Below are 24,601 nucleotides of genomic sequence, written 5' to 3' on the forward strand. Positions count from 1 at the left end.
ACTTGGTCATTTACCAAATAGGGCTATTTTATCTATACCACCCCTACCTTGTCACAACACAACTGATTGGCTCAAACACATTAAGAAGGAAATAAATTCCACATATTAACTTTTAACAAGGCACACCTGTTAATTGAAATGTATTCCAGGTGACTACCTCATGAAGCTAGTTGAGAGAATGCCAAGAGTGTGCAAAGTTGTCATCAAGTCAAAGGGTGGTTACTTTGAATAAACTCAAATATAAAATATATATAACACTTGTTAGGTTACTACATGATTCCATATGTGCTATTTCATAGTTTTGATGTCTTCAATTATTCTACAATGTAGAAAATAGTACAAATAAAGAAAACCCTGGAATGAGTAGGTGTGTCCAAACTTTTAACTGGTATTGTATATACAGCAAATATTTAGAACTCAATTCCAATATCATATTTACATATGCAGGGATACTGGAGTGATGGAGGTAGATATGTATAGGGGTAAGGTGACTAGGCAACAGGATATGAGATTAACAGAGTAGCAGCAGCTTGTATGTGAGTGGATGTGCTAGTGGGTAGAGTCAGTATTAATGTATGTGCATATTATCTGTGAGTGAGCACATGATGGAGTGAGCGTTTGTGTGTGTGTGTGTGTGTGTGTGTTGGAGTGACAGTGTGTGCGAGTGTATAGGGCCCTGAGAGTGTGCATAGAGACAGTGCAAATACTGAAATAAAAGGTCAATAGGTAAACAGGTAAACTCTGTCAAGGTAAACATCTGTACCACATGGGTGTGGAGTGAGTCTCCCAACACCAATGGTGTTCAGTACAGAAGTCCTCCAGCACTAGTGGGTTAAATGTTATATAACTTCTGTTTAGGGAGAACATTTAGACAGATTTAACTCTTGCCCTAACCTGGCTTTAATCCATGCTCCTCCCTCCTTCGTAATCCTGAGCCAAGATTGGCTGCCTCCATTTGATATCCCCCTTTCCCTTGTCTTTCTTCTGGTAGGCTCTGCCTGAGTCCCAAATGGCACCCTATTCCCTACGTAGTGCCTTCCTTTTGAATAGAACCCGGTGGTCTGATCAAAAGTACTGCAGTATGTAGGGAATAGGGTAGCATTTGGGACGTAAATTTGCCTTCGCCTGTTAATAACTCAGAAGACGGTGAGGCTTTGTAATCTACAGATCAGCTTTTACCTCAAACAAACTGTGATGACTTCAGAGACAACACCAGGGAACCGCAGTAATGACAGTAAATTGAGTTTCAAAAGCTATTTATACAAGTTACTGAGTGTAAAATGAACCTTCATCATGAATGAATTTACATCATCAATGGATAAGATCCATGGAATTTTTGTTGTTGTTGTATTGTATACTCATTGTAACTTCTAATAATAATAATAATAATAATAGATTGCGTTTATATAGCGCCTTTGATCCACCTACAGTAGGTGCTCACTGCTCAAAGCGCTATACATAGCAAGGGGGAAAAATCACCTCTTCCACCACCAATGTGTAGCACCCACTTGGGTGATGTATGGCAACTACTTTGTGCCAGAACGCTCACCACACATCACCTGTCATGGTGGAGAGGTGAGGAGTGATATATGCCAATTGGGAATGAGGGCGATGATTAGGTGGTCATGATTGAAAGGTGCCAGGTTGGGAATTTGTCCAGGGTACCGCACCGGGGTTAACACCCCCTACTCTTCCGATAAGTGCCATGGTATTTTTAATGACCACAGACAGTCAGGACACCCATTTAATGTCCCATTCGAAAGACGGCACCCTACTCAGGACAATGTCCCCCTCACAGCCCTGGGCATTGGAATCTCCTAAGACCAGAGGGAAGAGGCATCTGGTCTCCCATCTAGGGACTGACCAGGGTCCCAAAAGTAATTTGTCTTAATGTATTTCATGATTTCTTTTATTTAACCTTTATTTAACTAGGCAAGTCAGTTAAGAACAAATTCTTATTTACAGCATAACATGTGCGCAATGATGTCCCAAATCTTGATTTAGTGCATTATTATAGGGTAAGCATTAGAATAAGTCCCCTCAATCTTTGCAGCCATAGGTGGTAATACTGTGTCTTTCTAGGAGCTGATCCATTGTCAGTATTGTGGAATAATTCTAATGTTAAGGGTGCAATATGCAAAAATTGCTCCGCCATTTCCTGGTTGCTAAAATTCTAATGGTTCACCTAATTTCAGTTTATCTGACAAAACAAACAGTCATTGTGTAGAGAATCATTGTACCATCTAAACCGCTGTGAAATATATTTTCCATAACCAAAAATATTGTATTTTCAGCTGTTTGAAGCAGGTGTACAAAGCCGAAGGTAAAAGACACAAAAACTAAACTTAAGAATGGGAAGCATAGAAATAGCGCACATAGAACAGATTTACCGATTTCTAAAAAGTTACATATTGCAGCTTTAAGGTAAGATTTGAATGGAGAAAGCTATCCTATCAGTATCGACACATGACTCATCGACGCGCTTAGCGAACGCTCTCTCTGCGTGGTGTTTTTGGAAATGTATGTTACATCTTCGGCCATTGCAGGAAAGAGGTAGGTAAGCCTAAGTTCAAACGCTATCGGGAAATCGGGCCCTGAACTGACCCTGCTTAGCTTCAGAGGTAAGCCAGCAGTGGGACGCAGGGTATTATGCTGCTTGTACTTTACACATATGGCTAATAAATGATTGTGACGTAACTATGTTTGTTCAATTTGTATCCCCATGTCATAGTGTTAAAGGCAGACGTGTCACAGCTAACTTCCTGCAATTCTACACATTTTGCCATGAGGTAGAGATGAAAATGTTGCATTCTTAAAGTAAATGAAAGCTAAAATATAGGTGTGTCTGTAAAGCGTCTGTGTATAGCTGGTGAGATAAGTCAGGCGCAGGACAGCAGATATGAGTAATGAAAGCAATTTTACTCAATAATATCACAATACACGTTGTATAAATACAAGGCCACAAATACAGATCGCAATACAATAAACAATTACTCACAAACAAACATGGGGGAACAGAGGGTTAAATAATGATCAAGTAATTGGGGAATTGAAACCAGGTGTGTAAGACAAAACAAATGGAAAATGAAAAGTGGATCGGCGATGGCTAGAAGGCTGGTGACGTCGACCACCGAACGCCGCCCGAACAAGGAGAGGGACCGACTTCGGCGGAAGTCGACTGTGATAAAGACAATGGATTATGAACTGTCTTGTTTGCAGTGGCATGGTGCTTACTGCCATAGAAGCACAGTGACATATGCCTCAATGCGGTCATATTCGTGGTTTATTGGGGGTGTGGCTTTAAGTTAGTTATTTTTGGCCACCCATCCCATGAGAGTGAATGCCATTCCAGTTAATCTGAATGTCATTCCGTGCACTGCATGCTTTGAATTCTATCTTCCATGTTAAGGTAAAAATACAAATAATGTCCCATTTGGAACTGACAAGTAGAGAGCTTTAAAAATATAAATACGCGGCGAATGTGCCATCACCATCATCTCATGTTGTACCTGGCTGTTGTCAGGTGTGTTTACCCATCATCACCTTCTGGATTCATCTCTGCCTGTTGAGATGCTTAATCTACCTTGGGACTGAACACCCTAGCCTGTGTGTATTATTAACTCTCTCAGAGTATCAGTGATAAAGCCATATTAATGCTCTCACGTGTGCCTCTTTCATCACCCATCCATCCATCCATCTATCTGTCCAGTCATCATCTCTTTCTCAGATTACAGGTGTTTATAAATTCAAACTCTGTCACCATGAATCAGCTTTCACTTTTCTCATCCTTCTCTCTTTCTCTCCCAGACAAGAAAGTCAGAAGATGCACGAATTTGAACATTAATTTGTCTCTGTCTTCCCTCCACTCCAACTCTCTCATTTTCCTCATCTCATTCCAAATGTTTTTGGCAGTATTTCAGTGTTAAGATTTTACAACATGTTTTTAAACACCCTGGCCAGTTTACAGCAAAGGCCTTTAACAAAGCATTTGTTTCCAAAAGCTAGAGATTACTCTGGGACTGTAGTGGTAGGAAACCTTTTGATTCACTAGACTGTGAAATAACATCAGAGGCAAAAGGAGGAGTGAAAAAGTGGGAATAATTGAGGAGGAGATCAGCCAAGTGGAGTAGAGTTTCTCAGAAACATTGAACAATGAGTGTGTTAACTCAGAGCAAAACATTGATGAATTGGAGTTTGAGGTCAACACAGTTGGGGGAAGGATATCATGCAGCTTTGGATATATAGATACATAACATATAGATACTGTGCATACATATGAGATCATGCAGCTATGGATACATAGATACATATAGATACTGTACATACATTTGAGATCATACAGAGATATGCCAAAGAGAGTGGAGACCGTCTGAGGACATGAGTGATGCTGTGACACAACATAAGTTTCTGGGCTCTCATGAGTTTAGCTCTTAAGAAGCCTTACTGGCTTAATATGGCACTGTCACTAATACTCTGTTAATAATATACACATACAGGCCAACATACAGTAGATTCACATGTATTTATTTTTTATTAAACTAGGCAAGTCAGTTAAGAACAAATTCTTATTTACAATGACGGCCTACCCCGGCCAAACCCTAACCCGGACGACGGTGGGCCAATTGTACGCCGCCCTATGGCACTACCAATCACAGCCGGTTGTGATACAGCCTGGAATCGAACCAGGGTCTGTAGTGACGCCTCTAGCACTGAGATGCAGTGCCTTAGACCGCGGCGCTACTCGGGAGCCCCATGCATACATTGCAGACATTGAGGTGGTTAGAAAGAGACAAAAGGTAAATGGAAACTTAGAACACTGCAATCTATGCTCTTATGAGGTTTTTATTGGCGGCGTTTCAACCCTTATTCATCAGGTTACTTATTATCTGATATTAAGCACTTGTTCAGAAACATGGGATATGTGTATGTAACTTTCTCCTATATTGATTGGAGAGAGGGCCTGCTTGAGACCCGATATGAGATGTAACTAGAGCATGTTGAGGGATCTTTTGCTATAAATTCACAAGTTCACATCGTCAAAGAAAGCTAAGCCAACATTGACACATTTCACAATACTTGACATCATCAACCTTCATCATTCAGTTGACATTGCAAGATATTGCACAACCAACAGATTATACCTACATGTTTACTATACTGTAGTGTAGATACAGGAAGTTACAGTATGTAAGAGGGACATGAAGCACTCGGAATGTGGCAAGCAACACACGCTACAGTCGTGGATAATATGAAATGAACTCCCATTTTTATTTTCAGGAACAACAATGATACCTTACCATAGAGACTTGATGTTGAGTTTGTTTTCTTTTTGTTTAACACATTTTTGGTTCCTACATGATTCCACATGTGTTATTTCATAGATTTGATGCCTTCACTATTATTGTACAATGTACAAAATAGTAAAAATAAAGAAAAGCCCTTGAATGGGTACGTGTATCTAAACTTTTGACTGGTACTCTATATATTGATATATTTGTTTTCCAAATTTTTTCAGAGTACATGTTAATAATTCTACAGTTCAATTGTTTTACAATATTATAAACAAGTAAAAATATGGTAAAATCTAATTATTTCTCTTCATATCTAGTTGTGAGAACTCTACATGGTCACTTAGGTTATTGCTGATAGGGATGTCCCACAACTCATCACTAAGGAGGATTGGTCCTTGCTTTCCGGGATCTTCGGTATATCTCTACCCCACTGAAGTTGACATAAAAAATGGTTGAGGCTATGGTTATGGTTAAGGAAGGTTACGGTAATGGTTAAGGTTAGGGTTTAGGGTAGGGATGTCCCAGGGATCCTGGGTTGCACAAACCAAGGAGGATTCCCTTTAGATTGAGGACAGTCCACACCTGGCAAATTGCCCTCACTATGACATGTCTTAAGCTGGTTACAAGCTGTTTATGAAACATCTAGGAGGACTGTGACACAGATGACTCTGGTATTAGAGGGCAATCTTTTGAAATGTGGGAACTGCTTTCATTTTAATGGAATAATTTCCTCAAAAATGAAATGTTGGTATTTTTTTCATTAGTCCCAAAAGGCTTTGAATGTCAGCGATCAAGTTTTGAAGACATAGGACTTTCAAAAAGATAATTGTAACTTGCCACATAATCATGAGGATGTGTTTTGCAAGTTAGTTCAACAGCGGACTAATGTAAAAAATACCAAAAGATAATTTTTGAATGGAGTATTCCTTTAAGCCGCACGTTGGTTCATTTTTAAATGGCACATAGTGTACTGTACTTTGCGGTAGTTTGTGTACTCAGACTCTATAATACATAAAATCTATACACCTTAAACAAATTCTCAAATTTTCAGCAGACATTTTCTCTTGGAATCCTCAAATTGCTTTTAATTGAAACTTTATTTTAAATAAATAAATCACACTACATATTCAACAATCTAAAATACTTATCCTGCTTCATTAATACATCTACCAAAGATGTCTCTGATAAACATGTTGCATAAAGGTTTGGTTTGTTGCGTGTCCGTTGGATACTAAAATAGCTGGTTGGCTAATTCTCTAGGGTCAGTCAGACCAAACAGCTGCCTGTTGCGTGTCACCACTATGGCCAGACCAGTGCCACCACTATGGCCAGACCAGTGCCACCACTATGGCCAGACCAGTGTCACCACTATGGCCAGACCAGTGTCACCACTATGGCCAGACCAGTGCCACCACTATGGCCAGACCAGTGCCACCACTATGGCCAGACCAGTGTCACCACTATGGCCAGACCAGTGTCACCACTATGGCCAGACCAATGTCACCACTATGGCCAGACCAGTGTCACCAGTAGGTATACACACCCTGCTGATTCAGAGTGCAGTGTGACCAAGTCACCACAGGAGGGCCACATCCAACTCTGCATTAGTTTGAACGGCATACACGCATGCATACAAATCGAATTCCTATCAAGTGGCATTGCTCTGTCAGAAAAATAATGCTGTCATTTAGGTGAACAGCAGGACATTACAGAATGAGTAGGGAAAAAGGGATAAAGAAAATATATGCCCACTTCAAATTGACTGGACCATTTAGATACTACAGATATTTATGTACCGTACAATCTGGATAATACTAGAGATATACATCCTTGTTGAGTGAGGTGTCTGTATAGGCTGAAAATATGTGACAGATTTGACTGCTTGGGATTTTCTCATATTGAGATTCTGAAGTTAAAAAAAAAACATTTTGCATGGGTATCCTCAGGTTAGGAGGTACATTCTTAATCATACACGTGTGTATGTGCGCCCACCCACCCACCCAGCCACACTCATGAACTGACACGGTGACACGTAGTCCAACACTCACTGATCTTAACCTATCAATAACACCTGTCAGGTTCTCATACAGGCACCAATCAGCAGCACGAGGAAACGGCCATGTGGCAGACCCTGAGGTACAGAGGGACGGAAGGAGGGACACGACGGACACAGACTCCAGCCTAAAACTCAACCGTCAGGCATAGAATCAAAAACGGACAAACTTCTCTGAGGCTCTTCTTTGTCTACAGCCTGCTGATACAGTTATGATACCGCCGCTCTCTCTGTTTCTCTCCCTCCTGGCCGCCTCAGTCATAGCTAAAGGTAAGAATATCTTTGCCTTTGGTCATGCACATGTTTTTCGATTTCCTAGACATCTATCTTTTTAGTCTTTATTTCCTGTTTTCTTTTCTTTAAAGTCCTTCCTGAATGGTCTGATATTCTCTTCTATCTTTTTGACCTCTATGTTACAATATGCACACTAGTATACCCCTTAGAATATATGCCCAATACATTGCTTCATAAATGTATGCTGAAATTGACATTGGGATTGCGCCTTTGACTGGCTTTCTGAGAGCCGTTCTACAGATTGATGCATTTTTCCTCTCCGTGTTTCTAAAGAGATGGAACTAGTGTAGGTAGTTGGGTTAGGGCTCGTCCAACTAATTCCATCAACCCCCCCACCTCTCTCTCTCTGCTTACAGACAGCGCCCTCCCAACCGTGAATGATGTCACTGCAGCCGAGGCCTTCATCGAAGCCTCCGAGGTGGTCGTCATCGGGTTCTTTGAGGTCAGACAGGAAACAAGCGTGAGAAGGGCAGGATGGGAGGGGAGGGAGGGAAATGTAACGTGTACAGTAACCTACTGTAGGCCTGAGTAAGGTTGATACATCACGATGGTACAAAACCACAGCAGATTTTTAGCATCGTTGGCTAGACGCTACTCCACTAACGTGCGGCCGGACGCGGCCAGCCAGATATAACCGAGGGCAAATTAAATCATAACTCAGATTTGAGATGAGAAAAAAACAAAACATGCATTCCTTTCTGTGCACTGTTGACTGTTCATAGCTACAGTCCCAGCTGCTGTCAGGTTTGGCGAGAAACTATTTCCTGTGACTGGCCACACACTTGGCACAGGAAGTGACTAGCTGGCGTTGCCTTGGGGATAGTAGGCGGCCGTCCCAGAGTGCCGAGCGGCGGCCCGAGCCCTTTGGCCAAACTCAGTGTGCGGGGGACGATAGCTGGCGGACGGCAGGCCGCTGGACAAGGAAATGAGGACGCATCTGAGGAATTGGCACAGAGGAGGTCACTGTAAACAAGTGTAAACAGAGCGTGGGTGAAGGGTGGAGAGAAGGAGTGGTGCAGAGAGAAAGGAGTGGAGGAGGAGAGAGAATAAAGGAGAGAGCGAGAGTGGAGGAGAGAGAGAGAGATAGGGAGTGTGGGAGAGAGAAAGAGGGAGAGATTGGGAGTGGAGGGGAGAGAGATAGGGAGTGGAGGGGAAAGAGAGAGAGAGAGAGAGAGAGAGAGAGAGAGAGAGAGAGAGAGAGAGAGTAAATGGTGGACTGCCATGTCCCTGCTGGGGACCAAAATATTATTTCAAGACATTCTTTGAGGATGATTGTATGACAAATACAAGGGACCAAAATATTATTCACTGATATTCACATGGGCTAAGTGGCAATTTGAATCTCAAAAACAGACTTCAATAGTATATCACTGTAGTGAGTGTTATTAGACTCGAACATTCTCTCTCCCTCTCTGTCTGCCCCCTCTCTCTGCCCCCCCCTCTCTCTCTCGCCATCTCTTTCCCTCTCTCTCTCAGACTCCCTCAGATGAGACTTTTGGCTACAAGGAGTTTGTGGAGGCAGCTAAGACTGTGAAGCATATCCCTGTGGCTCTGTGCAGCGATAAGGAGGCATGGGCCAAACTCAGCATCGTGTCTGACACTATCGCCATCTTCAGAAAAGTAAACTACTACACCACGCCTTTCACTTTGTCCATCAGAAATCACCAGCTTGACTCCCGTTACAACTACTTCGACAACAAATTTACAAGAAAATATCAACAGAAAAATGTGATTTATGTGTGTGTGTTCAGGCAGATAACCACCAAGACAACCTTCAGCTCTCTGAGACCAAGAAAGTGGAGGCAGACGGCCTTGCTCGCTTTATCACCATGAACGAGCTTCGCTACATCACCGAGTACAACCAAGTGGTAGTCACTGACCACAGCACTGTTCATTTACACCTTACACACTTCTCTATACAACAGCACCTATTATTAACAGTTATACCAGCCTTGTTATGATTACATCTTGCCATCACATCTTTGTATTATTAGCCTTTCATGTTCAGTCATATAACCAGACTATACAATCAGTTAATGTACTGGCACACGCCTATTTTGATATCTATTTCCTATAGCTCTCTCTCTCTCCTCTCCTCTCAGACAGCAGTGGGTCTGTTCCAGTCAGAGGTGAAGGCACACCTCCTGCTCTTCATCAACAGGGGGAGTGGTGACTATGAAGTGCTCAAGGACCGGCTAGGAGCTTTGGCCCCAGAATTTGTTGGGAAGGTGAGAGCAGGCAAGCAGCAACTGGACCTGAAAAGAGCGACTCAACAAAACCTCTGTTATATCGGCCATTTGATTCAAATCTTGAGATAATGCCCCTAATCCCCTATTTGGAATTGGTTCTCTTGAATCAACTATTTAATTGAATCTTGAATTTAATTTGCAAATTGGATCAATGGAGTCAGATGTTTTGAGTCCCAGAATCTCAATGTACTGTATATTATATATAGTGCACTAATTTTGACATTGGTCTTGTCCAATAAAATCACAGATTTTAGTTTTAGTTTCTGTTGCCAAACGTATTTGCTACAGTGTGCTCTACTGAATATTACCATAACTTTTTTGTCACAGTTCCTGTTTGTGCTGGTACATGGGGTGAAGTCCAATGAGAAATCTCTGGGCTACTTTGGCCTGACGTCACGTGACCTTCCCCGCGTGGGCATTTACGACCGCGACTCAGATATGAAGTGGCTCATGCCCGAGGGAGAGATCTCCACCGAACGTGTGCGGGAATTCTGCCAGTCACTCATACTAGGCAATCTCAAGGTCAGAGGTCAAAACAAACCTGAGTTCAAATAGTATTGGTTCTCTTTCAAATGCCTTTGAGGGTTGATTGAGCCTGCCTGGAGTGCCAGATGGACAGGGTTTGCACTTTTTGGACTATTCTATTGGTTCCATTGTGCCAGGCAAGCTCAATTAAGAGCAGGTAAATACGTATTTGAAAAAAAACAAATTCTATTTGAACCCATATCTATGGCGCAGTATACGTTTCAGTGGCTTTGATAATATGTAGAAAGCAGCAATAAATTATACTGAGTGGCCTCCATTTAATGTATGTATATTGCTTCTCAAAAACTTTTTCCATCTTTTTAGGAGGTGAAGCAGGCAGGAGAACCTGATCCTAAAACTGAGTTGTAAAATAAACAAATAAATTAATGTAAATAATTAGCTTTGTGACAGTTATTGTGTCTGTTTTGGAGTCAGTATTGTTTTCTGCCTGAATCTTATGTAGGCTATGTGTGTGTTCTGGTGGGCATGGTGTCCCTTTATGTGAGGGAAAGTCTGCCATCTGCGATCTGCGAGTTGACCACAGCTCAGTGGCTACTCACCGCTGAGATTTTAGCCTAGTTTGGCAGCGTTGGCGCTGATCTGATGGTTACAATCACAACTGACTGACCTCAGAAGACTGGCAGGGCATGGAGGGTCTAACAGAAAAAGAAGAATTGAAATCTGTCTTCTGAAAAAATAACAGTTGAAGATTCCAAATGCAATCACAAAGAAACAATACGATGCAAAATATTACAATACACTTTGATCTATTTTGCTACATTTAAGTGCAGACCTGTGTTCAAATACATGTACAGGATATTTGAGTGTCTGGTATATAAAAATATTTTTCAAATACGCAGCCCAAAACAATAACTTTTATTTTTGTATTTGAATGGTTATTTGTAAAAACCAAATAGTCTGCCAAATTGTATTATTTGACAGTATTTTCAAATTCTTATGTCAATTCATGAGAGTGTATTTGAGTTTTTCAAATACTTTAAGTATATTTCCAAATATATAAAGAAATTCAACTACTTATCTTTTCAAATAAAAGATCAGAATACTTTGAATATATGAGTAATTAATTGAAATATTTTAAATACAGTGGCAAGAAAAAGTATGTGAACCGTTTGGAATTACCTGCATTTCTGCATAAATTGGTCATAAAATTTGATCTGATCTTCATCTAAGTCACAACAACAGACAAACACAGTCTGTTTAAACTATTAACACAAACAATTATACGTTTTCATGTCTTTATTGAACTCACCGTGTTAACATTCACAGTATAGGGTGGAAAAAGTATGTGAAATGTTGGATTTAATAACTGGTTGACTCTCCTTTGGCAGCAATAACCTCAAACAAATGTTTTCTGTAGACCTGCACAGCGGTCAGGAGGAATTTTGGCCCATTCATCTTTACAAAACTGTTTCAGTTCAGCAACATTCTTAGGATGTCTGGTGTGAACCGCTCTCGAGGTCATGCCACAGCATCTCAATCAGGTTGAGGTCAGGACTCTGACTGGGCCACTCCAGAAGGTGTATTTTCTTCTGTTCAAGCCATTCTGTTGTTGATTTACTTGTGTTTTGGGTCATTGTCCTGTTGCGTCGCCCAACTTCTGTTGACCTGGCGGACAGATAGCCTTACATTCTCCTGCAAAATGTCTTTATAAACTTGGGAATTCATTTTTCTGTCAATGATAGCAAGTTGTCCAGGCCCTGAGGCAGCCCCAAACCATGAATATAAAAGACCAGAAAAAAGAACAGATTGTCTGCCTGCTGTGCTGAAAGAAACAGGAGAAGAAAACAACACACTCCAAAGAGAAAGAAAATTTAACGGTTGATCCAACTAAATTCCTTAAAAAGTGGATGGGAATTTTCAAGGCAAAGACTTGGAATCAAGGATAATTAGTAGGGATGGAGTGCCAAGCGGAAACATCAGACGGAATAGGGAAACCACTATTTGGCAGAGGTTGAGTTTGAAAGGGCTGGAGATATATGCATAGCTACAGTATCTAAACAGCTGCATTTGAGTGTCTGTGTTTGTGGATGTGTACTGCAATGAAAGTTGAGACAAAATTGGAAAAAATGCTTCCACAAAAGAGTGTAGACGATCAGAGGATGATGTGATGGGTTGTTGTCTTGTGTTTTATTTAATCCACATGAGGGAGACATTTTATGGAGATAGTGGGCACCTTCTAGGGGATCACTGTTGTCAAGTCGGTGACAATTGTTGGTCAAGTCGGTGACAATTGTTGGTCACCTCTTTTCAAAGTGTGTTGCATTCTGGGGCTAAAACATTTCTGACTTGGGTCTATATGTCGACTGCATGAACTTGACAAAAATCATGTGATCAAAGGTCATGAAGATTTGACTCCAAGTTTCTGCAGTTGCTCTTCACCAACTTCCTCCTGCATCCATCACCTGCATTGTGGGCAGCTCTATTGTCAACCAATCGTTAGTGTTTTTGTTTGACCCATGCAAATGTGACCAAAAACATGATTGAAACAGGAACCAACTTGCTAAAATTCATGTGTAGCCTACAGTGCATAAATGAATGATGTGATTGAGGCTCTCTCTCATTTATTGATTGTATAATGTTCACACTAATTATTTCAGTTTGTGAGTGGGTGTTGGAGACATGTTTTTTTTACATTATAAAGGAAACCTTTTATAAACAATGGCAACACTGCCATGGTGATCTGAGCCTTGCTGTTGGAAAACGACATTAGTATCCGAATTTCGGTTGTCACAGATGCACCTCTCCTGACTTTACTTCTTGACTTTGGTCTACAGTCAGTTGCTTTAGCCTTACCACTCAAACGAGCCCTACTGTAGTTTGCCTCTGAAAAATTAAAGACTCAGATCATCAAAAGCATAACATGAGTGTTTAATTGGTGTCTGTCTGAAATCAGAATTTGTCCAAGATGTTGCACTATGTGCAACTGAAACATGTTAACCATCTACTGTTGCTATGCTGAATGAAAAGAAGTCATGTGTAAAATAATGGTGCCTAACGGCTCATTTAGCCTCTAATCTTCAAATGAAGCAAGTGAATTTTGTACAAGCAAGAATTTAAACCGATCAATGAAGTGCCAAGACAAAATGTGTTTCCTACTTTAGATCAGGGGTGTCAAACTCATTCCATGGAGGGCCTAGTGTCTGTAGGTTTTAGTTTTTTCCTTTCAATTAAGACCTAGACAACTACTGTAGGTGAGGGGAGTAATTAGTGGCCTTAATTCAGCAATCAAGTACAAGGAAGGAGCGAAAACCCACAGACACTCGGCCCTCCGTGTAATGAGTTTGAAGCGTGCTTTAGAGTAAGGGCTGTCGAACCTGTCAGGAACTCAATTAGAGAATCAACCACACCTGAGTACATTTCTGAATTCCAAATCAACCCCTAGCCCCTACACCTACCATTTAGTCACTTATGGGCATTTGAAACGATCAGATAGGTTAAAGAAATATGGTAATTGCTTCACCTTGCCTTCTGATAGTCTGGATGCAATTGTGGCCATATTGCTTATCCCTATTCAACCCTTTCTGATTCACAGAAGTGTTTAGACCAGGGTGTAGAATTTAGGGGTCAATTTGGAAATAGAAATTTAATGTAGTTCAGTGGCTGACAGCTGTCCTTAATTAGCCAATGACTTTAGAAGGGTCTGGGATTCCTTTAAAAGGAGCAACCAAAAGTCTGGTAAATATAATAAAAGGGATATTCTGGTAGGACATATGCCTACCGTTAGTTCTGAATACTGGTGAGGTTTTGAGGGCGAAATGGCCGTGATGATTGGAATCGCTTTCAGGTAGGTTTTTAAAAGTATTGATCTAGTTTGTTTCCCTTGTCCTTCAGGTGTTACAGGTAGCTATGTTTCTAACAGACTTTCTTTTTTCCTAAGAGTTTCTTGGCTTTGTTGCCTGCTAATTGGAGGGATAATGTCTTCTACATCAGAAGGTGAGTTCATTTCAAATAACAGCTATGTAGTTCCATAACCTTCAAAGGCTGGCATTTTACTTATTTTTTTTATTTTTATTTTTTTTTACCTAGGTGATTCGTCTCCTGCACTGGGTTCTAATGCAGCATGGCTCTATGCAGGCTCACTTAGGTTTCTAGGATATGGTAATTATAAGTCGCCAACAGCTCAAATGCAAGCGCAACAGAAACATCCGGCCGCCATCCTGCGGCAGGAACTGGCCCCCATGTCCCAGCAACCTCAGCAAGTGTGGTATCCAGCCACTGAGCTTCAGCAGCGGAAGCAACTGACTGCCATGAACCAGCAAGTGTGGCATCCAGCTCCAATGCCCATGCTGCAGAAGGAACCGACTGCAGAACCTCAGCAACAGAGGCAACCAACAAATGTTCTCCAGCAAGTGTGGCATCCAGCTCACATGCTGCAGCAGAAGCAACCGACTGCCGTGCCCCAGCAAGTGTGGCATCCAGCTCACATGCTGCAGCAGAAGCAACCGACTGCCGTGCCCCAGCAAGTGTGGCATCCAGCTCACATGCTGCAGCAGAAGCAACCGACTGCCGTGCCCCAGCAAGTGTGGCATCCAGCTCACATGCTGCAGCAGAAGCAACCGACTGCCGTGCCCCAGCAAGTGTGGCATCCAGCTCACATGCTGCAGCAGAAGCAACCGACTGCCGTGCCCCAGCAAGTGTGGCATCCAGCTCACATGCTGCAGCAGAAGCAACCGACTGCCGTGCCCCAGCAAGTGTGGCATCCAGCTCACATGCTGCAGCAGAAGCAACCGACTGCCGTGCCCCAGCAAGTGTGGCATCCAGCTCACATGCTGCAGCAGAAGCAACCGACTGCCGTGCCCCAGCAAGTGTGGCATCCAGCTCACATGCTGCAGCAGAAGCAACCGACTGCCGTGCCCCAGCAAGTGTGGCATCCAGCTCACATGCTGCAGCAGAAGCAACCGACTGCCGTGCCCCAGCAAGTGTGGCATCCAGCTCACATGCTGCAGCAGAAGCAACCGACTGCCGTGCCCCAGCAAGTGTGGCATCCAGCTCACATGCTGCAGCAGAAGCAACCGACTGCCGTGCCCCAGCAAGTGTGGCATCCAGCTCACATGCTGCAGCAGAAGCAACCGACTGCCGTGCCCCAGCAAGTGTGGCATCCAGCTCACATGCTGCAGCAGAAGCAACCGACTGCCGTGCCCCAGCAAGTGTGGCATCCAGCTCACATGCTGCAGGAGAAGCAACCGACTGCCGTGCCCCAGCAAGTGTGGCATCCTTCTCAAATGCCCCTGCAGCAGAAGCAACCTACCGCAGAACCTCAGCAGCAGAGGCAACCGACCGCCGTGCCCCAGCAAGTGTGGCATCCTTCTCAAATGCCCCTGCAGCAGGAGCAACCGACCGCCGTGCCCCAGCAAGTGTGGCTTCCTTCTCAAATGCCCCTGCAGCAGGAGCAACCGACCGCCGTGCCCCAGCAAGTGTGGCATCCTTCTCAAATGCCCCTGCAGCAGGAGCAACCGACCGCCGTGCCCCAGCAAGTGTGGCATCCTTCTCAAATGCCCCTGCAGCAGGAGCAACCGACCGCCGTGCCCCAGCAAGTGTGGCATCCAGCTCACATGCCCCTGCAGCAGAAGCAACCGACTGCCGTGCCCCAGCAAGTGTGGCATCTTTCTCAAATGCCCCTGCAGCAGAAGCAACCGACTGCCGTGCCCCAGCAAGTGTGGCATCCAGCTCACATGCTGCAGCAGAAGCAACCGACTGCCGTGCCCCAGCAAGTGTGGCATCCAGCTCACATGCTGCCGCAACTGACCGCCGTGCCCCAGCAAGTGTGGCATCCTTCTCAAATGCCCCTGCAGCAGAAGCAACCGACCGCCGTGCCCCAGCAAGTGTGGCATCCTTCTCAAATGCCCCTGCAGCAGAAGCAACCGACCGCCGTGCCCCAGCAAGTGTGGCATCCTTCTCAAATGCCCCTGCAGCAGAAGCAACCGACCGCCGTGCCCCAGCAAGTGTGGCATCCTTCTCAAATGCCCCTGCAGCAGAAGCAACTGGCCCCCATGCCTCTACTGCAGAAGGAACCAGCCACTGAACCTCTGCAGAAGGAACCAACCGCCATGCCCCAGCAAGTGTTACATCTAGCTCAAATGCTGCAGAAGGAACATGCCACCAATCCTCAGAAAGTGTGGCATCCAGCTCAATTTCCCCAGCAGAAGCAACTGGCCCCCATTCCGCTACTGCAGAAGGAACCTACCCCAATAGCCCAGCAACCTCAGCAGGTGTGGCATCCTGCTCAATTGCCCAAGAATCGACCAGCCACTGAACCTCAGCAGCAGAAGCAACCATCCACCATGCCCCAGCAAGCGTTGCTTCCAGCTCAAATGCCCCTGCAGCAGAAGCAACCGGCCATTGAACCTCAGCAGAAGGAACCGACCGCCATGCCCCAGCAAGTGTTACATCTAGCTCAAATGCTGCAGAAGGAACATGCCACCAATCCTCAGAAAGTGTGGCATCCAGCTCAATTTCCCCAGCAGAAGCAACTGGCCCCCATTCCGCTACTGCAGAAGGAACCTACCACCATAGCCCAGCAACCTCAGCAGGTGTGGAATCCAGCTCAAATGCCCAAGAAGCAACCAGCCACTGAATTGCAGAAGCAATCATCCACCACGCCCCAGCAAGCATTGCTTCCAGCTCAAATGCCCCTGCAGCAGAAGCAACTGGCCACTGAACCTCAACAGAAGGAACTGACTGCCATGCCCCAGCAAGTGTGGTATCAAGCTAAAATGTTCCAGCAGCAAAATCATCTGGCCGCCATGCCACAGAAGCAACAGGCCTCCATTCCTGAGCAGCCTCCGCTCGTGTGGCACCCAGCTCAATTTCCCCAGCAGCAGAAGGAACTGGCTGTCGAGCCCCAGCAAGTGTGGTATCAAGCTAAAATGTTCCAGCAGCAGAATCATCTGGCCGCCATGCCACAGAAGCAACAGGCCTCCATTCCTGAGCAGCCTCCGCTCGTGTGGCACCCAGCTCAATTTCCCCAGCAGCAGAAGGAACTGGCTGTCGAGCCCCAGCAAGTGTGGTATCGCGCTAAAATGCTCCAGCAGCAAAATCATCTGGCCGCCATGCCCCAGCAGCCTCCGCTCGTGTGGCATCCAGCTCAAATTCCCCAGCAGAAGCAACTGGCCGTCGAACCTCAGCAAGTGGGGTATCCAGCTCAAATGCCCCAGCAGCAACTGGCACCAATGTCTCAGCAGAAACACTACAAAAGCACTGAAGATGGTGCCTCTAGTAGCTCTCAGTTCCAAATCGGTTTCAAATCCCACAACGAGAATGGCAAAACTGTTTTCTCCCAAACCCGCTACACTCGTAGGGAGGCTATGCCAATTGACAGCGGAAATGCTCCCAATGGCACATACCCACCACTAGTAAAGGATCCTACAAGGTATCATACAACTTTAATCTGGTCTTAACTTTGCTCTCTGAATTTGAAGTCCTTTGTACTAACCATGTATCTGCCAACAGGGAAATCTAATGGGGGATTCATCCTTTAGAAGCTTATGGTGAGACTTTTTTTTATGTCAAATTGATGACATAAGATTCTGTTGCTGATACTGTTCTAATTTCTTTCAGGTTTCAGTCATGCTTTTGTTTTGACCAGGAAGTTGCTGGTGTTCTTGCTACTCTTGCATGACTGAATCAATAAACAATTTTACTTTCCAATATCTTATGTCTTTGCAATACTGAGGGTACTCTTGTGCTTGCTGATTTCAAACAGATGGTGTGGGTTACCAGTACAGTTGGCAGTAAAAGAGTGGTTGTCTTCAAATATATGGTTTTTACCATTGCTACTGGTGGTTCAAATTCCAAGTTTGGCTCTACATTACTGTTAAGTGGTGAAATGTCACACCTCATGTTCATACTTTTCTATGTTGACACCCCTTCAAATGACTGGATTCGGCATTTCGGCCACACCCGTTGCTGACTCGTATAAAATCGAGCACACAGCCATGCAATCTCCATATTCAAACATTGGCAGTAGAAGGGCCTTGACGAGCTCTGGCTTTCAACGTGGCAGTCATAGGATGACACTTTTCCAAGTCAGTTTTTCAAATTTCCACCCTGCTAAAGCAACCCTGGTCAAATAAGTCGTGTTAATGTGATAGGCCACACAATCTCAGGACAGGGCTGTAGCGTGTAGTCCTCGGTTGCAACACTTAGCATTAATAACTGCCTCTGGAAGCATTGTCAGCACCAGAACTGTTCAGAAGCTTCGTGAAGCGAATGAAAAGCTGCACACGCCTACAATCTATGTGCAATTCCACTTGTCTGCAGGAGTGGTGTAATGCTTGGTGATATTGGACTCAAGCGCAATGGAAATGCCTTGTCTGGAGAGACTAATCACTCCATCTGTCAGGACAAATCTAGGTTTCACGGATGCCAGGAGAATGCTACCTGCCCGACTGCATAGTGCCAACTAAAGTTTGTTGGCAGAATAATGGTTTTGGGCTGGGCCCCTTAGTTCCACTGAAGGGAAGCCTTAATGCTATCGCATACAATAACATTCTAGACAATTCTGTGTTAACTCTGACAACAGTTTGGGGGAAGGCTCTTTGCTGTTTCAGCATGACAATGCCCCTGTGCACAACGCAAGGTCCATACAGAAACGGTTTGCGATTGGTGTGGAAGTTTGACGGGCCTGCAAAGAGCCTTGACCTCAACCCTATCGAACACCTTTGGGAAGAATTGGAACGCCGACTGCGAGCCAGGCCTAATCAACCAACATCAGTTTCTGACCTCATTAATGCTGTTGCGGCTGAATGGAAGTCCCCGCAGCAATGTTCAAACATCTAGTGGAACGCCTTCCCAGAAGAGTGGAGGCTTTTATAGCTGCAATGGGGGGGAACCAACTCTATATTAATGCCCATGATTTTGAAATGAGATGTTCAACAAGCTGATGTCCACATAACTTTGGTCATGTAGTGCACTTTAGATGTAGGCATGCATTGTACATGGTGTTGACAATCCAGACTTATTCTTCATCAGTCTGAGCCTTAGGGAGAGTACTAAGCGAACATATGGAATTGGTTTAAACGTTCATACCATGATCAATTAGCTGTATGAATTTTGGGACAGTTTTAGGTATGAACATTTTATCAATGTTTTGATAAAATATAGAATTTTGCCTTTGCTACTATAGCCCACAGAAACACATTGAATAACACCTTTTTATAAACGGCAAAGTTTTGAAGTCTGTCCAATATCTAGGTCATGGCATATATTTAACTCTATGTATCACATTTTGCCCCATAAGTCTGAATCCAGGTGGTGAGTAATATATGGAATCAAGTAGTAACCAAAACAAGTGTTAAACAAATCAAAATATATTTGACATTCTTCAAAGTAGCCACCCTTTGCCTTGACAGCTTTGCACATTCTTGGCATTCTCTCAACCAGCTTCATGAGGTAGTCACTTGGAATGCAGTTCAATTAAAGAGAGTGACCCAGTGCATTTTTTTAATGCCAGCTCAAGTAGGCTTTCCACTTATGTATTTATTTAGCAAAGGTGATAACACATCACTCCGGACAGACAATTAAAAACTCATATAAATGTTGCAGCAGCCTAGGGTACAGCCTATGCGCCATGTCCACCTGGTCAGGGTAAACAAATTGGTAACGTTATGTATTTATAGTCCATTTTTGTGTCAGGAGAAAATGTGATTAAATTTAGTTTACATTCAAACTTGGGCTGGCCAGGCTGCCTATACGTTTTCAATCCAAAATTAGTAACTGGAATTAATCAATCAACATAATAGTGATGACAGATGTGAGTTAATGTTTTGTTAGGATTACAGTTGCATAGCTCTGCATGATGCAAACAAGGCTGGCCCTCCCATTAGGTAAGATTATGCGGCCGTCATTTTGGCAATTGGCTGCCACCCTCCAGTGCCCCTGATCGGCTTCTAAACCACCTGCACCCCAGCCACCAGCTCATAGCCATGGCTGCAGTTCCCGCCCCCACCCTATTCTCTCTTCTCCCAAAGTTCACTCGTACTATCTTTGGAAGCTATGGTGATGTGTGTGTGTTTTATATGGGATTATCCAACTGTGAAACATTAATAAAAATGAATCTGCCAATTCAATTATTGTATTGTTTTTTTGTTTGTGTGATGAAAACGGTTGGTGATTAAGGCAGTTGCCTAACATATCCTGTTAACGTTAGCTAGCTCATACTAGTAGATATCATCAGCTAAAACTAAGCTACAGAGATTTGAAACAAATTTGCTACCATGTCTAAGAGACAAAAATGAATGAAGCGAATAAAAAAAGAAAAAAAAGAGAAAAGAGGCACAATCTCTAAACCAAAGAAATTCGCTGCTGAAATTGATCAGCGTGCAGCAATGTCCATCAGCCAGTATAGAGAACGACAAGCCTCCGGGGACAGGCGCTCATTCGCCGAGACGGACGAGCCCCCGTTCGCTGCTTCTAGCAGTGAAGAGGGCAAACCGGATGAGCCATCCACTTCCACCAATGATGAGAGCTCACTGGGTGAACAAGAACGGGTGGCCACACCAGGCCTAGCCACACCTCCAAACAATTCTGGCGGAGACTCTACTATCTTGGACCCTGACTCAGATTCGTCGCACCCCCCAGATTCGTCGCTGCTAAATCCGACTCCCAGACAAAAAAAACATAAAAGATCCCGGTGAGTGGCAAAAATGTATGAATGGATCGTTACGGGATATGTTAGTGCAGGCTGGGCCACATCAGGATAAGGAGAGGAATTTCCCAAGAGAAGAGGGGCAACGAAAATGTTCGGTGGCCCACTACAATAGGAGGATGGCGAACGGGGAGCGAGTGGAGAGACCATGGTTTGTCTATTCCAAGCAAAACGATGCAGCCTTCTGTTTTTGCTGCAAACTTTTTCACACTAATGCAAATCTGCGCTGGTCAGGTATGGAACCAAGGACTGGAAGAATCTGTGCCACCGCCTCAGCTCACATGAGAAGTCGCATGACCACCTAGATAGTTTCCAGAGGTGGAAGGAGCTGGAGATCAGGCTGGTGTACAAGCAAACTATCGATACCCAAGCCCAACAGGCTATTGACAGAGAGACTCCCAACTGGCAGCAGCTGCTACAGAGGCTCATAGCCCTGATACGCTTAATGGCCACCCAGAATATTGCGCAATGTGGGACCACCGACTGGATGAACAAGCCAAATAATGGGAACATTCTGAAGTTTGTGGAAATGCTGGGTATCTTTGATGGAATCATGGAGAAGTTTGTAAGGAGAGTACAGTCCAAAGAAACACGTGCACTACCTTGGTAAAATAATCCAGAACGAAATCATTGACATGCTGGCACAAGAGTTCCAGCAGACAGTGTGCAGTGAGCTAAAAGCAGCCAAATATGTTTCTATAATTTTGACCTGCACACCAAACAAGAGCAAAACAGATCAGATGACTACAGTGGTGCATTTTGTTTCAACCGAGGATGATGGGTCAGTGTGCACGAGAGAGCACTTCCTGGAGTTTAGTGAACTGCTTGACGCAACGGGGTGGGCATGACAGAGTTGTTCATCTCAAAACTACAGAAACATGGCATCGCCATCATGGACATGAGAGGGCAGGGGTATGACAACGGGGCAAATATGCGGGGGAGGCACAGCAGAGTTCAAAAGAGAGTGCATGATATCAATACAAGGGCATTTTTTTGTGCCATGGAGCGCACTGAATCTGGTTCTCTCTGATGCGTTATCATGTTGCCTGTAGGCAGCTGAGTTTTTTAACACCATCCAAGAGATTTAGACGTGTTTATCTGGAGCTACACACAGCTGGGACGTGCTGAAAGAGCACGTAAAAGATGGACTCACAGTGAAACCCCTCAGCACCATGAGATGGGAGAGCCGGGTGGAGGCTGTAAAACCTGTGCAATACCAACTCGGGGAGATTTATGATGCCCTGTGCTAAAACAAGGTTGGAGGCAAACAGCATTGCCGCCAAGATGAACAAATTTGGCTTCGTGCGCAGTGGTCATTTGGTATGACACATTGTTCAAAGTGAAAATCACCAGAAAGAGTTTGCAGGTGGTGAGTTTTAACCTTTCACAAGCAGTGGCTCAACTGAACTCAACCAGGGTATTCCTCCAAGACTACCACTCCGATGCAGCTTTCGCTGGCGCATTAGCAAGCGCAAATGAGTTGGCAGAGGAGATGTGTACTGTGCCCTGTTTCCGAGTGCAGCCCATTGTCCGTCCCAGGAAGAAGAGGAGTCTGTTTTGGCTATGAGGGAGAGGATGAGCCTGTGACTGACCCTCAGCAGAAATTCGAAGTACATTTCTTTAATCGGTTTCTTGATTCTGCTATCCAGTTCGTCAACGAGGGCTTTACGCAGCTCGAAGAGCACAGCAGTGTTTTCAGCATCATGTACAACACCCCACCGTCAAGGACATAGACACTGTAGTGTTTACCAGGGACTGCGCAACACTCTAGAGGGCCCTTACATATGGGGATTCCAGGGACATCGACGCAAAAGAGCTATGCAGTGAGACAAAACCACTCGACGCACTGGAGTATATATCCAGACACCAAATGGCCTCCCTGTATCTCAATGCCTATGTTGCCCTGAGAGTTCTTCACACTCCCCGTGACAGTGGCAAGGGGAGAGCACACATTCTCCAAGCTCAAACGACCTGAGCTCTTCTATGAATTAAGAGGCTCAATGGACTCACCACCATATCAATTGATCATGAATTGTCTTATAAAATCAACCTCCAACAAGCAGTGCAAGCGTTTGCTTCCAGGATGGCAATGTGAGTGAACTTGTCTTTGAATGAAGGGAAGCGTTGATCATACACTCGTATTCATTCTTTCACTGAGTAATTTATTAAGATTAATTATTTATCTCCTGTTTACTTTGTATATTTTAAATTTAAATAGACTACATCCTAATCTCTCTGTCTCTCTCTCTCTCTCTCTCTCTCTCTCTCTCTCTCTCTCTCTTCCCGTCTCTCGCTCTCTCTTCCTTTGTCGCTCTCTCTCTCACACTCACTCTCTCCATTTGATTTCAGGACCATGGACAGCTAGAAAGAAAACAATGACTGCAATGCAGCTCAACAGCAACAGCACTCTATGCGGGCCACAAAATAAAGAAATGCTGAAACTGATGTTGGACAATCAAATTCAATATGTAAATAAAATACATTTGTTAAGGCAGGGTCATTGACATAAAGCTTATTTTACACTGCTCCAATGAAACGAGGCACTTCTTATCTCACTCTTTTTTACAGTTCTACAGGAATATTAAATGATATGTTAAATAGAAGTGTTATTTTTATTGTGTCGTGGCATGTGTGATAACAGGTGGCATATTATTAGTAAGAAACTCGGTTTCCTCATATAGGCAGTTGGCTGCATAGTGATTGCAACATTGTAACTTTCCGGTAAGGGACCTCCTATATGTGCACACGAGCACCAACCATCTAATTACATATATAACTGGAGCCTATTTCTTCCTATTCAAAAAAATAAGTGGTAAGCCTACCTGTTTGACAGACATAATTATGCTATCCATAGATGTCGGTATAGCCAAATCCTCCAATACGGCATGTACTCCTTAAATACCTCCGTGAAGGGTTTGGTGTGTTTGGTTAAAACCAGGGCTTGAATTGAGTGAGGGTACCCTGTACCCTTTGTTAAAGAAAAGGGTATCTATTGTTTGCTTTAAATGTAGAAAAAAATACATACAAGAAATCCAGATTATATAAAGCGTTCTATAACAATGCTTAACTCTGTGATGACTTATGGTAGAAACAAGCTTTCAAATGCCTGCAAAAGAGGTGACTCCGATGCATATGAGGATGTACTGATTCCTCTCTATGCCATTCTGAAGCTGAGCTGCCTATAATAATAACATCCTATAATATTTGATGAGCTATTCTGTCCCTATTAAAAAATATATGTTTGTTTGAACCCAGGAAGCTTTTAGGGAAGCCCTTCTGTTGTTGGTTTGTACAACGGACAAGTAGCCAGCAGTGGAAGCTTACATTTTTCTGCATCGGTAGAGCCTCTGTCTGGGTGGAAAGGGAACTTTTGAAGGTGCCATGATTAGATTCATAAGGATGTCTAAGATGTAATTATTTGCAAACAGCATTGCAAACAAGACACTCTGGTTAGACATTGGAGAAATGGTAAGTTTGCTTATTTCTCTGTCCATTCTTCCCTGAAACTTCTATTTTCATTATC

The 24,601-nt window shown here is 43.9% G+C and overlaps 2 protein-coding genes across 2 annotated transcripts; both read left to right on the forward strand.

Moving 5' to 3' along the window:
* Positions 1–7,499: 7,499 nt before the first annotated feature.
* erp27 (Endoplasmic reticulum resident protein ERp27) lies at positions 7,500–10,808 on the forward strand (the record flags this gene model as incomplete). Its single annotated transcript, NM_001146371.2, is given in 7 exon segments — positions 7,500–7,614; positions 7,995–8,080; positions 9,115–9,258; positions 9,390–9,506; positions 9,741–9,866; positions 10,215–10,409; positions 10,737–10,808. Coding segments are annotated over 7 exon segments (771 nt in total). The 5' UTR covers positions 7,500–7,556.
* A 3,320-nt stretch (positions 10,809–14,128) lies between these two features.
* Positions 14,129–22,811, forward strand: LOC123725617 (uncharacterized). Its single transcript, XM_045692076.2, has 5 exons — positions 14,129–14,217; positions 14,311–14,366; positions 14,460–17,802; positions 21,313–21,652; positions 22,728–22,811. The coding sequence occupies exons 1-5, from the start codon at positions 14,189–14,191 to the stop codon at positions 22,809–22,811; spliced, it is 3,852 nt and encodes a 1,283-aa protein (XP_045548032.2). The 5' UTR covers positions 14,129–14,188.
* The last annotated feature ends 1,790 nt before the right edge of the window (positions 22,812–24,601 follow it).

The sequence above is a fragment of the Salmo salar genome, chromosome 12 (assembly GCF_965601325.2).
Source record: "Salmo salar chromosome 12, fSalSal1, whole genome shotgun sequence".
NCBI classification, from domain to species: domain Eukaryota; kingdom Metazoa; phylum Chordata; class Actinopteri; order Salmoniformes; family Salmonidae; genus Salmo; species Salmo salar.